Genomic DNA, 14,402 nt, shown 5'->3' with positions numbered 1-14,402 from the left:
ATGAGAAATAGATTTATCGGTAAGTAAAATCTTATTTTCTCTAACGTCCTAGTGGATGCTGGGGACTCCGTCAGGACCATGGGGATTATACCAAAGCTCCCAAACGGGCGGGAGAGTGCGGATGACTCTGCAGCACCGAATGAGAGAACTCCAGGTCCTCCTCAGCCAGGGTATCAAATTTGTAGAATTTAGCAAACGTGTTTGCCCCTGACCAAGTTGCAGCTCGGCAAAGTTGTAAAGCCGAGACCCCTCGGGCAGCCGCCCAAGATGAGCCCACCTTCCTTGTGGAATGGGCATTTACAGATTTTGGCTGTGGCAGGCCTGCCACAGAATGTGCAAGCTGAATTGTACTACAAATCCAACGAGCAATAGTCTGCTTAGAAGCAGGAGCACCCAGCTTTTTGGGTGCCTACAATATAAACAGCAAGTCAGACTTTCTGACTCCAGCCGTCCTGGAATTATATATATATATATATATATATATATATATATATATATATATATATATATATATATATATATATATATATATTTTCAGGGCCCTGACAACGTCTAGCAACCTGGAGTCCTCCAAGTCCCTAGTAGCCGCAGGCACCACAATAGGTTGTTTCAGGTGAAACGCTGACACCACCTTAGGAAGAAACTGGGGACGAGTCCGCAGTTCTGCCCTGTCCGAATGGAAAATCAAATATGGGCTTTTGTAAGACAAAGCCGCCAATTTTAACAATCGCCTGGCCCAGGCCAGGGCCAACAGCATGGTCACTTTCCATGTGAGATATTTCAAATCCACAGATTTGAATGGTTCAAACCAATATGATTTGAGGAATCCCAACACTACGTTGAGATCCCACGGTGCCACTGGAGGCACACAAGGGCTGTATATGCAATACTCCCTTGACAAACGTCTGGACTTCAGGAACTGAAGCCAATTCTTTCTGGAAGAAAATCTATAGGGCCGAAACTTGAACCTTAATGGACCCCAATTTGAGGCTCATAGACACTCCTGTTTGCAGGAAGTGCAGAAATCGACCTAGTTGAAATTTTTTCGTGGGGCCTTCCTGGCCTCACCCACGCAACATATTTTTTCCACATGTGGTGATAACGTTGTGCGGTCACCTCCTTCCTGGCTTTGACCAGGGTAGGTATGACCTCTTCCGGAATGCCTTTTCCCTTAGGATCCGGCGTTCAAACCGCCATGCCGTCAAACGCAGTCGCGGTAAGTCTTGGAACAGACAAGGTCCCTGCTGGAGCAGGTCCTTTCTTAAAGGCCGATGCCACGGTTCCTCTTGGAACAGACATGGTACTTGCTGAAAGCAAATCCCTTCTTAGCTCCCGAGGCCATTAGTCCTCTGTGAGCATCTCTTGAAGTTCCGGTTACCAAGTCCCTCTTGGCCAATCCGGAGCCACGAGTATAGTTCTTACTCCTCTATGTCTTATAATTCTCAATACCTTGGTTATGAGAAGCAGAGGAGGGAACACATACACCGACTGTTACACCCACGGTGTTACCAGGACGTCCACAGCTATCGCCTGAAGGTCTCGTGACCTGGCGCAAAACCTGTCCCATTTTTTGTTCGGGCGGGACGCCATCATGTCCACCTTTGGTCTTTCCCAACGGTTCACAATCATGCGGAAAACTTCCCGATGAAGTTCCCACTCTCCCGGGTGGAGGTCGTGCCTGCTGAGGAAGTCTGCTTCCCAGTCGTCCACTCCCGGAATGAACACTGCTGACAGTGCTATCACATGATTTTCCGCCTAGCGAAAAATCCTTGCAGTTTTTGCCACTGCCCTCCTGCTTCTTGTGCCGCCCTTTCTGTTTACGTGGGCGACTGCCGTGATGTTATCCCACTGGATCAATACCGGCTGACCTTGAAGCAGAGGTCTTGCTAAGCTTAGAGCATTATAAATTTGCTCTTAGCTCCAGTATATTTATGTGGAGAGAATTCTCCAGACTTGATCACACTCCTTGTGTGACTGCTCCCCAGCCTCTCAGGCTGGCCTCCGTGGTCACGAGCATCCAATCCTGAATGCCGAATCTGCGGCCCTCTAGAAGATGAGCACTCTGTAATCACCACAGGAGAGACACCCTTGTCCTTGGATATAGGGTTATCCGCTGATGCATCTGAAGATGCGATCCGGACCATTTGTCCAGCAGATCCCACTGAAGAGTTCTTGCGTGAAATCTGCCGAATGGAAGCGCTTCGTAATAAGCCACCATTTTTACCAGGACTCTTGTGCAATGATGCACTGACACTTTTCCTGGTTTTAGGAGGATCCCGATTAGCTCGGATAACTCCCTGGCTTTCTCCTCTGGGAGAAACACCTTTTCCTGGACTGTGTCCAGAATCATCCCTAGGACCAGCAGACGTGTCGTCGGAACAACTGCGGTTTTGGAATATTTAGAATCCACCCGTGCTGTCGTAGAACTACTTGAGATAGTGCTACTCCGACCTCCAACTGTTCTCTGGACCTTGTTCTTATCAGGAGGTCGTCCATTTTCTTTGAAGACGAATCCTCCTTTCGGTCATTACCTTGGTAAGGACCCGGGGTGCCTTGGACAATCCAACGGCATCGTCTTGAAACTGATAGTGACAGTTCTGTACCACGAACCTGAGGTACCCTTGGTGAGAAAAGGCAAATTTTGGGACATGGAGGTAAGCATCCCTGATGTCCCGGGACACCATATAGTCCCCTTGTTCTTTGCTATCACTGCTCTGAGTGACTCCATCTGGATTTGAACCCTTGTAAGTGTTCAAATTTTTCAGATTTAGAATAGGTCTCACCTAGCCTTCAGTACCACCATATAGTGTGGAGTAATACCCCTTTCCTTGTTGTCGGAGGGGTAATTTTATTATCACCTGCTGGGAATACAGCTTGTGAATTGTTTTCAATACTGCCTCCCTGTCGGAGGGAGACATTGGTACAGCAGACTACAGGAACCTGCGAGGGGGGAAACCTCTCGACATTCCAATCTGTACCCCTTGGATACTACTTGTAGGATCCAGGGGTCCTGTACGGTCCCAGCGTCATGCTGAGAACTTGGTAGAAGCGGTGGAGGGCTTCTGTTCCTGGGAATGGGCTGCCTGCTGCAGTCTTCTTCCCTTTCCTCTATCCCTGGGCAGATATGACTCTTATAGGGACGAAAGGACTGAGGCTGAAAAGACGGTGTCTTTTTCTGCAGAGATGTGACTTAGGGTAAAAAACGGTGGATTTTCCAGCAGTTGCCCTGGCCACCAGGTCCCATGGACCGACCCCAAATAACTCCTCCCCTTTATACGGCAATACATCTTTGTGCCGTTTGGAATCTGCATCACCTGACCACTGTCGTGTCCATAAACATCTTCTTGCAGATATGGACATCGCATTTACTCTTGATGCCAGAGTGCAAATATCCCTCTGCGCATCTCGCATATATAGAAATGCATCCTTTAAATGCTCTATAGTCAATAAAATACTGTCCCTGTCAAAGGTATCAATATTTTTAGTCAGGGAATCCGACCAAGCCACCTCAGCTCTGCACATCCAGGCTGAGGCGATCGCTGGTCGCAGTATAACACCAGCATGTGTGTGTATACTTTTTAGGATATTTTTCAGCCTCCTATCAGCTGGCTCCTTAAGTACGGCCCTATCCGTAGATGGTACCGCCACTTGTTCTGATAAGCGTGTGAGCGCCTTATCCACCCTGAGGGGTGTTTCCCACCGCGCCTTAACTTCTGGCGGGAAAAGGTATACCGCCAATAATTTTCTATCGGGGGAAACCCACGCATCATCACACACTTCATTTAATTTATCTGATTCAGGAAAAACTACAGGTAGTTTTTTCACCTCACATATAATACCCTTTTTTGTGGTACTTGGAGTATCAGAAATATGTAACACCTCCTTCATTGCCCTTAACGTGTGGCCCTAAAAGAAATCAGTGTCCGTGTCTGGGTCTGTGTCGACCGACTGAGGTAAATGGGCATTTTACAGCCCCTGACGGTGTTTGAGACGCCTGGACAGATACTAATTTGTTCGCCGGCCCTCTCATGTCGTCAACCGGCTTGCAGCGTGTTGACATTGTCACGTAATTTCCATAAATAAGCCATCCATTCCGGTGTCGACTCCCTAGAGAGTGACATCACCATTACAGGCAATTTGCTCCGCCTCCTCACCAATATTTTCCTCATACATGTCGACACACACGTACCGACATACAGCACACACATAGGGAATGCTCTGATAGAGGACAGGACCCACTAGCCCTTTGGGGAGACAGAGGGAGAGTTTGCCAGCACACACCAAAACGCTATAATTATCCAGGGACAACCTTTATATAAGTGTTCCTCCCTTATAGCATTTTAATATATATACATATCGCCAAATCAGTGCCCCCCCTCTCTGTTTTAACCCTGTTTCTGTAGTGCAGTGCAGGGGAGAGCATGGGAACCTTCCCACCAGCCTTTCTGTGAGGGAAAATGGCGCTGTGTGCTGAGGAGAATAGGCCCCGCCCCCTTTTCGGCGGGCTTCTTCTCCGGAGTTTTAGATATCTGGCAGGGGTTAAATACATCCATATAGCCTCAAGGGCTATATGTGATGTATTTTTCGCCATACAGGTATTATACATTGCTGCCCAGGGCGCCCCCCCCCAGCGCCCTGCACCCTCCGTGACCGCTGTGTGAAGTGTGCTGACAACAATGGCGCACAGCTGCAGTGCTGTGCGCTACCTGATGAAGACTGAGAGTCTTCTGCCGCCTGGTTCCGGACCTCTTCATCTTCAGCGTCTGCAAGGGGGGTCGGCGGCGCGGCTCCGGGACGAACCCCAGGGCGAGCCCTGTGTTCCGACTCCCTCTGGAGCTATGTCCAGTAGCCTAAGAATCCAATCCATCCTGCACGCAGGTGAGTTGAAAATCTCTCCCCTAAGTCCCTCGATGCGGTGAGCCTGTTGCCAGCAGGACTCACTGAAAATAAAGAACCTAAAAACTTTTTCTAAGTAACTCTTTAAGAGAGCCACCTAGATTGCACCCTTCTCGGCCGGGCACAAAAACCTAACTGAGGCTTGGAGGAGGGTCATAGGGGGAGGAGCCAGTACACACCATGTGATCCTAAAAGCTTGCTTTTGTGCCCTGTCTCCTGCGGAGCCGCTATTCCCCATGGTCCTGACGGAGTCCCCAGCATCCACTAGGACGTTAGAGAAAACTGTTTGATTACAACAGTTTCCCCTTTAGGAATAAGTAATGTGCACAAATAGCGGCTCTCCCCCAAACTACACCCAGTACCAGTGATCCAGCGTGTGTCAGAGTCCGGAGGAGCTGTATGAGACTGCTGCTGCTTATGCAGAGGAAGGCGCCAAAATTCCGCTAAGCCCGCTCAGATGTAGCTCCGCCCCCCGTAATGGCGCCGGAGTTACTGAATATATTTATACTGGTCATGTCTCCAAAACATGCTGTAACCTCACATGAATGCTTAGTTCAAGCTACCGCTAGCCAGTTTTACACAGGGGCTATAGCGGGTCCCCCCCCCCAGACAGCATACCGAAATAAACAAAAGCTTAAAATAAAATGAAGAACAACTCTGGAGCTAGCAGAGTGTGCATCCTCCCTGTGGGCACTTTTTTCTAAACTGCCTGTAGGAGTGGGCATAGAGGGGAGGAGCCAGCACACCCAGTTGAAGAAATTTACAGTGCACTGGCTCCTTTGGACCCCGTCTATACCCAATGTACTAATGTGTCCCCAATATCCCTTATGGATGCTAGAGAAATTACGTTTGTCAATAAGTAAAAAACTGGTTAACTGGGACAACCCTCTCCAAAGACTAAAGTATTGAAATTACAGGCAAATCACAACCAGGATATTCTGTTATGTGCATAGCACTGTAATATTATGTACGTTTACACCAAGAATTGTCATACCATTTAACCAAACTAGAGGCTTGTTTAAGAAAAGGCTATCAAGTGAAACATCTTACATCTTAGGCTGTTTTAGCAGGCCACAGTGATTACAATGACACAAAAAATGAGCATCTCACAGAGGCATACCTTAATTATACGTGCATACTCTCCAGGATTGCCCCAAAGATTCCCAGGATCCTGGGAGAGTAGCAAGCCCTCCCACATCCTAAACACTAATGCAGTGAAGTGGGCAGGGCCATGATGATGCACTTTAATGTTCCTCAGTTCATTGCAGCACGGATATCTTCTTTCAAATTTAACCCTATACCCACCCCTGCAGTTGACCTCAAGATCTCCAGGATCTCCCTGACGGGAGTCCTACAAGGTCTGCAACTTAGTTGTGGCTTAGGTAAAACAGCACTTTCAAAAACTGAATTTAGGATCCAAAGTACAACTAAGTTAACCCCTACATTGATCAGACTGTACACAATGAAATATCAACACACCTCTTTTGCCATATCAGTATACTTTTGCTTCTCATTAGGATCCAGGTAAGCCCACCAATCCGCCAATATTTTTGTTGCACCACGGTTATCCAGCCGAGGATGCTCCTGACGTACAAGAGAACGATGGCGCTTGCAGAACAACAAGAAAGCGTTCATAGGTCGCCGAGCTCTCTGCTCAGGTGATTCGTTGTCTTCGGCTTCATCAACATCGTGCTCTAGGCCATCAGCATCAATGAGATGGACCTTCAAAAGATAATTAAATACATTTTTAAAAATATAGTGTATATGTAGAGGAGCGCATGCAATTATTCTTATTTAATAAGATTACAGCAATAAATGTTTCCCAATGCATTTGACACGTTATTCAAAACTTCACATAACGGTATGTATATTTACAGAAATAGTTTCATGACTTTCTAAATTGTAATGTATAAGTTTCCGTTACTACATTATTTTAACATCATAGTCCCAACTGCACCATGATTTTATTTTTTTATTATTAAATTACCTGTAATAACCAAAGTATATGAAATAGAAGCAAACCTTTTTTCTAATACGAGTATAGGAAAACAAAAATCTACCATGTCTGTCCATAACCCTATAATAATAAAGTAGAAATACATAATGAACAGATGATGACTGACAACGTTTATATTTTATGACAACTGCTGACCTCATAATTTAGGTTATTAAATAGGACTATCCTGACAAGAAACAGGTTTTGCAAAATTGGGATCAGGTTTGATGAAATTAAAACATTTTCCTAAACAGCTTGGCCACTGTGTCTGCATATTGAAACATACAGTAAATTAATGAAACTGCAATACACACTGCTACAACAACCCACTTAAACCCAACTGAGTTATCCAATTTGAAGAATGTATTACAAAAAGCACAAAAGCCTTTAAAATTTGAATTCTTTTCTCAAGATCCTTCATCACCCAATATTTATGTTGTTTGGTATGATCCGGACTCATTTAAAAGAGATTTAGTAAATCCACTGTCATTGGAGTTATTTAAATCCTCTGCCCTGCTTGTCTGGTTTTTTTTGGAAATAACACTGGTTATTAAAAGGAATTTTTGATAATCCCTCCACACAAATTAAATGCAGAATGGGTGAAGCTGGACACAGCAGTGCACAAAGACATCATTTCTGACTAGCTGGCAAGTGATGGTGTGTCACCGACACATTCTGTTAGCACAATCAAGACAAAGCTTCCGAAAGACTCTTGTGTTATACCACTAATAAGTGAAGGCTGAAAGACGCATAGGAAAAAAAAAATAATAATAAAAAAAAAAAAAAGTATTATTTGCCAATATTGGCGTTTCTAAAATTCACGAAGTAAAAAATATTTACGATATAAAAATATTAACTAAAAGGCAGGGTACACATTAGGCAAATCCTGATTGATTAATATAGCATTCAACGATATAGTGCATAACACTGGACTTGAACGATAACGTTGAGTGATGTCACCGCCGGCATTCCCGAACATGCAGCTCAGCCCGACATTGACATGTTGATCGCTAAACGGTGTGCAGGACAGCGCATCGTTCACCGATTTTATCCCCATACACACTGGACGATTTCAGTAAACGATAACGACATTTATGTTGTTATTTATTTTTTAGGCTGAAATCGCCTAGTGTGTACCCTCCCTTAAACAGTAAAAGTTAAAACACAAGTTTAAACACATTTGTGTTGTGCAATGTCCGAGACAGAGGTTTGACTAGAACCTGTAGTGAGTGCTTCAGCTTGTGCTCTAGTCTAGTTCTGACACTCATGATTGAATCTAGAGTCAGCAACACGTTGTTGAGAAGAACTGTCATACTGTTCAGCCTTGCATTTTAATTTTCAACATGTAACTTTAAATGACATTTCATTATTACATTTGTTGTCTAGTGCTGGTATCATCCCTATTTTAATATGTAGAGGTGTTCATGAGTCTGACTTATGTGTCTATTTCAGGCTTTTTCAACCAGTCCGCTACCAGTTGCAAGGTATGCCGCGGAGCCAGAGCAGCTTCCTGCACCTTCAGAGTGAACTGTTGGCCCAGGCTCTTCTTAGAGGATCAGTCGTGCTCCGGCTGTGACCTATGCCTTGAAAATGGAGTGATATCATAGGTCACGGCCACCGCGTCTCACCACCCAGCCAGCCCACCCGCCTGCATACACATCTTCCAGTTCCCGCCTGCATCCACTGCTTTCCTTGCCCACCCACATCCACACCTGCCCGACCGCCCACTGCTCAGTATTTGCAGCAATCCACTATGAACAACCCCCGCCACTGAGGGACAGGGAGGAGGACAGCTGATAACATTTGTTATTTTATTTCTCCTGTGGTGAACAATAGGATTTCAATAGGATTTATGTGGGGAGAATAATAAGAGTTTACTTACCGATAATTCTATTTCTCGTAGTCCGTAGTGGATGCTGGGGACTCCGTAAGGACCACGGGGAATAGCGGCTCCGCAGGAGTCTGGGCACAAAAGTAAAGCTTTAGGACTACCTGGTGTGCACTGGCTCCTCCCCCCATGACCCTCCTCCAAGCCTCAGTTAGGATACTGTGCCCGGACGAGCGTACACAATAAGGAAGGATTTTGAATCCCGGGTAAGACTCATACCAGCCACACCAATCACACCGTATAACTTGTGATCTAAACCCAGTTAACAGCATGATAACAGAGGAGCCTCTAGAAAAGATGGCTCACTACAGCAATAACCCGATTTTTGGTAACAATAACTATGTACCAGTATTGCAGACAATCCGCACTTGGGATGGGCGCCCAGCATCCACTACGGACTACGAGAAATAGAATTATCGGTAAGTAAATTCTTATTTTCTCTGACGTCCTAGTGGATGCTGGGGACTCCGTAAGGACCATGGGGATTATACCAAAGCTCCCAAACGGGCGGGAGAGTGCGGATGACTCTGCAGCACCAAATGAGAGAACTCCAGGTCCTCCTCAGCCAGGGTATCAAATTTGTAGAATTTTACAAACGTATTTGCTCCTGACCAAGTAGCTGCTCGGCAAAGTTGTAAAGCCGAGACCCTTCGGGCAGCCGCCCAAGATGAGCCCACCTCCCTTGTGGAGTGGGCATTTACAGATTTTTTGGCTGTGGCAGGCCTGCCACAGAATGTGCAAGCTGAATTGTACTACAAATCCAACGAGCAATAGTCTGCTTAGAAGCAGGAGCACCCAGCTTGTTGGGTGCATACAGGATAAACAGCGAGTCAGATTTTCTGACTCCAGCCGTCCTGGAAACATATTTTCAGGGCCCTGACAACGTCTAGCAACTTGGAGTCCTCCAAGTCCCTAGTAGCCGCAGGCACCACCATAGGTTGGTTCAGGTGAAACGCTGAAACCACCTTAGGGAGAAACTGAGGACGAGTCCTCAATTCCGCCCTGTCCAAATGGAAAATCAGATAAGGGCTTTTACAGGATAAAGCCGCCAATTCTGACACGCGCCTGGCCCAGACCAGGGCCAACAGCATGACCACCTTCCATGTGAGATATTTTAACTCCACAGATTTAAGTGGTTCAAACCAATGTGACTTTTGGAACCCAAAAACTACATTGAGATCCCAAGGTGCCACTGGAGGCACAAAAGGAGGCTGTATATACAGTACCCCTTTTACAAACGTCTGAACTTCAGGGACTGAAGCTAGTTCTTTTTGGAAGAAAATTGACAGGGCCGAAATTTGAACCTTAATGGACCCCAATTTCAGGCCCATAGACACTCCTGTTTGCAGGAAATGTAGGAATCGACCCAGTTGAAATTCCTCCGTCGGGCCTTACTGGCCTCACACCACGCAACATATTTTCGCCAAATGCGGTGATAATGTTTTGCGGTTACATCCTTCCTGGCTTTGATCAGGATAGGGATGACTTCATCCGGAATGCCTTTTTCCTTCAGGATCCGGCGTTCAACCGCCATGCCGTCAAACGCAGCCGCAGTAAGTCTTGGAACAGACAGGGTCCTTGCTGGAGCAGGTCCCTTCTTAGAGGTAGAGGCCACGGATCCTCCGTGAACATCTCTTGAAGTTCCGGTTACCAAGTCCTTCTTGGCCAATCCGGAGCCACGAATATAGTGCTTACTCCTCTCCATCTTATAATTCTCAGTACCTTGTGTATGAGAGGCAGAGGATGGAACACATACACTGACCGGTACACCCACGGTGTTACCAGAGCGTCTGCTGAGGAAGTCTGCTTCCCAGTTGTCCATTCCCGGAATGAACACTGCTGACAGTGCTATCACATGATTTTCCGCCCAGCGAAGAATCCTTGCAGCTTCTGCCATTGCCCTCCTGCTTCTTGTGCCGCCCTGTCCGTTTACATGGGTGACTGCCGTGATGTTGTCCGACTGGATCAACACCGGCTGACCTTGAAGCAGAGGTCTTGCTAAGCTTAGAGCATTGTAAATGGCCCTTAGCTTCAGGATATTTATGTGAAGTGATGTCTCCAGGCTTGACCATAAGCCCTGGAAATTCCTTCCCTGTGTGACTGCTCCCCAGTCTCGCAGGCTGGCATCCGTGGTCACCAGGACCCAGTCCTGAATGCCGAATCTGCGGCCCTCTAGAAGATGAGCACTCTGCAACCACCACAGGAGGGACACCCTTGTCCTTGGTGACAGGGTTATCCGCTGATGCATCTGAAGATGCGACCCGGACCATTTGTCCAGCAGGTCCCACTGGAAAGTTCTTGCGTGGAATCTGCCGAATGGGATTGCTTCGTAGGAAGCCACCATTTTTCCCAGAACCCTTGTGCATTGATGCACTGAGACTTGGCTCGGTTTTAGGAGGTTCCTGACTAGCTCGGATAACTCCCTGGCTTTCTCCTCCGGGAGAAACACCTTTTTCTGGACTGTGTCCAGGATCATCCCTAGGAACAGAAGACGAGTCGTCGGAACCAGCTGCGATTTTGGAATATTGAGAATCCAACCGTGCTGCCGCAACACTACCTGAGATAGTGCTACACCGACCTCCAACTGTTCTCTGGATCTTACCCTTATCAGGAGATCGTCCACGTAAGGGATAACTAAAACTCCCTTCCTTCGAAGGAGTATCATCATTTCGGCCGTTACCTTGGTAAAGACCCGGGGTGCCGTGGACCATCCAAACGGCAGCGTCTGAAACTGAAAGTGACAGTTCTGTACCACAAACCTGAGGTACCCTTGGTGAGAAGGGTAAATTGGGACATGAAGGTAAGCATCCTTGATGTCCCGAGACATCATGTAGTCCCCTTCTTCCAGGTTCGCAATCACTGCTCTGAGTGACTCCATCTTGAATTTGAACCTCCGTATGTAAGTGTTCAAAGATTTTAGATTTAGAATCGGTCTCACCGAGCCGTCCGGCTTCGGTACCACAACAGTGTGGAATAATACCCCGTTCCCTGTTGCAGGAGGGGTACCTTGATTATCACCTGCTGGGAATACAGCTTGTGAATGGCTTCCAAAACTGCCTCCCTGTCAGAGGGAGACGTCGGTAAAGCCGACTTTAGGAAAACGGCGAGGGGGAGACGTCTCGAATTCCAATTTGTACCCCTGAGATATCACCTGAAGGATCCAGGGGTCTACTTGCGAGTGAGCCCACTGCGCGCTGAAATTCATTGAGACGGGCCCCCACCGTGCCTGAGTCTGCTTGTAAAGCCCCAGCGTCATGCTGAGGGCTTGGCAGAGGCGGGAGAGGGCTTCTGTTCCTGGGAACTGGCTGATTTCTGCAGCCTTTTTCCTCTCCCTCCTTTTGCCCGCTTGCCCTTCTGGGAACGAAAGGACTGCGCCTGATAATACGGCGTCTTCTTATGTTGAGAGGCGACCTGGGGTACAAACGTGGATTTCCCAGCTGTTGCCGTGGCCACCAGGTCTGAAAGACCGACCCACAATAACTCCTCCCCTTTATAAGGCAATACTTCCAAATGCCGTTTGGAATCCGCATCACCTGACCACTGTCGTGTCCATAACCCTCTTCTGGCAGAAATGGACAACGCACTTACACTTGATGCCAGTCGGCAAATATTCCGCTGTGCATCACGCATATATAGAAATGCATCTTTTAAATGCTCTATAGGCAATAATATACTGTCCCTATCTAGGGTATCAATATTTTCAGTCAGGGAATCCGACCACGCCAACCCAGCACTGCACATCCAGGCTGAGGCGATTGCTGGTCGCAGTATAACACCAGTATGTGTGTAAATACATTTTAGGATACCTTCCTGCTTTCTATCAGCAGGATCCTTAAGGGCGGCCATCTCAGGAGAGGGTAGAGCCCTTGTTCTTACAAGCGTGTGAGCGCTTTACCCACCCTAGGGGGTGTTTCCCAACGCACCCTAACCTCTGGCGGGAAAGGATATAATGCCAATAACATTTTAGAAATTATCAGTTGTTATCGGGGGAAACCCACGCATCATCACACACCTCATTTAATTTCTCAGATTCAGGAAAACTACAGGTAGTTTTTCCTCACCGAACATAATACCCCTTTTTGGTGGTACTCGTATTATCAGAAATGTGTAAAACATTTTTCATTGCCTCAATTATGTAACGTGTGGCCCTACTGGAAGTCACATTTGTCTCTTCACCGTCGACACTGGAGTCAGTATCCGTGTCGGCGTCTGTATCTGCCATCTGAGGTAACGGGCGCTTTAGAGCCCCTGACGGCCTATGAGACGTCTGGACAGGCACAAGCTGAGTAGCCGGCTGTCCCATGTCAACCACTGTCTTTTATACAGAGCTGACACTGTCACGTAATTCCTTCCAACAGTTCATCCACTCAGGTGTCAACCCCCTAGGGGGTGACATCACTATTACAGGCAATTTGCTCCGTCTCCACATCATTTTCCTCCTCATACATGTCGACACAAACGTACCGACACACAGCACACACACAGGGAATGCTCTGATAGAGGACAGGACCCCACTAGCCCTTTGGGGAGACAGAGGGAGAGTTTGCCAGCACACACCAGAGCGCTATATATATACAGGGATAACCTTATATAAGTGTTTTTCCCCTTATAGCTGCTGTATTTTTAATACTGCGCCTAATTAGTGCCCCCCTCTCTTTTTTAACCCTTTCTGTAGTGTAGTGACTGCAGGGGAGAGCCAGGGAGCTTCCCTCCAATGGAGCTGTGAGGGAAAATGGCGCCAGTGTGCTGAGGAGATAGGCTCCGCCCCCTTCTCGGCGGCCTTATCTCCCGTTTTTCTGTGTATTCTGGCAGGGGTTAAAATTCATCCATATAGCCCTGGGGGCTATATGTGATGTATTTTCGCCAGCCAAGGTGTTTTTATTGCTGCTCAGGGCGCCCCCCCCTAGCGCCCTGCACCCTCAGTGACCGAAGTGCTGAGGAGCAATGGCGCACAGCTGCAGTGCTGTGCGCTACCTTGGTGAAGACAGGATGTCTTCTGCCGCCGATTTTCCGGACCTCTTCTTGCTTCTGGCTCTGTAAGGGGGCCGGCGGCGCGGCTCTGGGACCGGACTCCATGGCTGGGCCTGTGTTCGATCCCCCTGGAGCTAATGGTGTCCAGTAGCCTAAGAAGCCCAATCCACTCTGCACGCAGGTGAGTTCGCTTCTTCTCTCCTTAGTCCCTCGATGCAGTGAGCCTGTTGCCAGCAGGTCTCACTGAAAATAAAAAACCTAAAACTAAACTTTTCACTAAGCAGCTCAGGAGAGCCACCTAGTGTGCACCCTTCTCGTTCGGGCACAAAAATCTAACTGAGGCTTGGAGGAGGGTCATGGGGGAGGAGCCAATGCACACCAGGTAGTCCTAAAGCTTTACTTTTGTGCCCAGACTCCTGCGGAGCCGCTATTCCCCATGGTCCTTACGGAGTCCCCAGCATCCACTAGGACGTCAGAGAAAAGAATTTATGGATTTATGGGGGGAACAATGTGAATAATTCATGTGGGGAGCAATAGGATTTATGTGGGAAGAAATGTGATTGATTTATGCGTGGAGCAATAGAATTTTTGTAGGGAGCAACATGATTTATGTGGGGAGCAATGTGATTGTTTTTTCTGTGTAGGCCAACG

The 14,402-nt window shown here is 47.4% G+C and overlaps 1 protein-coding gene across 5 annotated transcripts in view; it reads right to left on the bottom strand.

Annotated features, from left to right (window-relative positions):
* The window catches only part of BBX (BBX high mobility group box domain containing), a 244,701-nt gene that overhangs the window by 193,605 nt on the left and 36,694 nt on the right, over positions 1-14,402 (bottom strand). For all 5 annotated transcript variants that reach the window (XM_063953620.1, XM_063953619.1, XM_063953622.1 and 2 more), the window contains one exon: positions 6,376-6,618. In XM_063953620.1, the coding sequence (XP_063809690.1) occupies positions 6,376-6,618 (243 nt within the window). The remainder of the gene's footprint in view (positions 1-6,375; positions 6,619-14,402) is intronic.

Source organism: Pseudophryne corroboree, chromosome 2 (assembly GCF_028390025.1).
Source record: "Pseudophryne corroboree isolate aPseCor3 chromosome 2, aPseCor3.hap2, whole genome shotgun sequence".
NCBI lineage: Eukaryota > Metazoa > Chordata > Amphibia > Anura > Myobatrachidae > Pseudophryne > Pseudophryne corroboree.
This window is presented reverse-complemented; position numbering and strand designations above follow the sequence as displayed.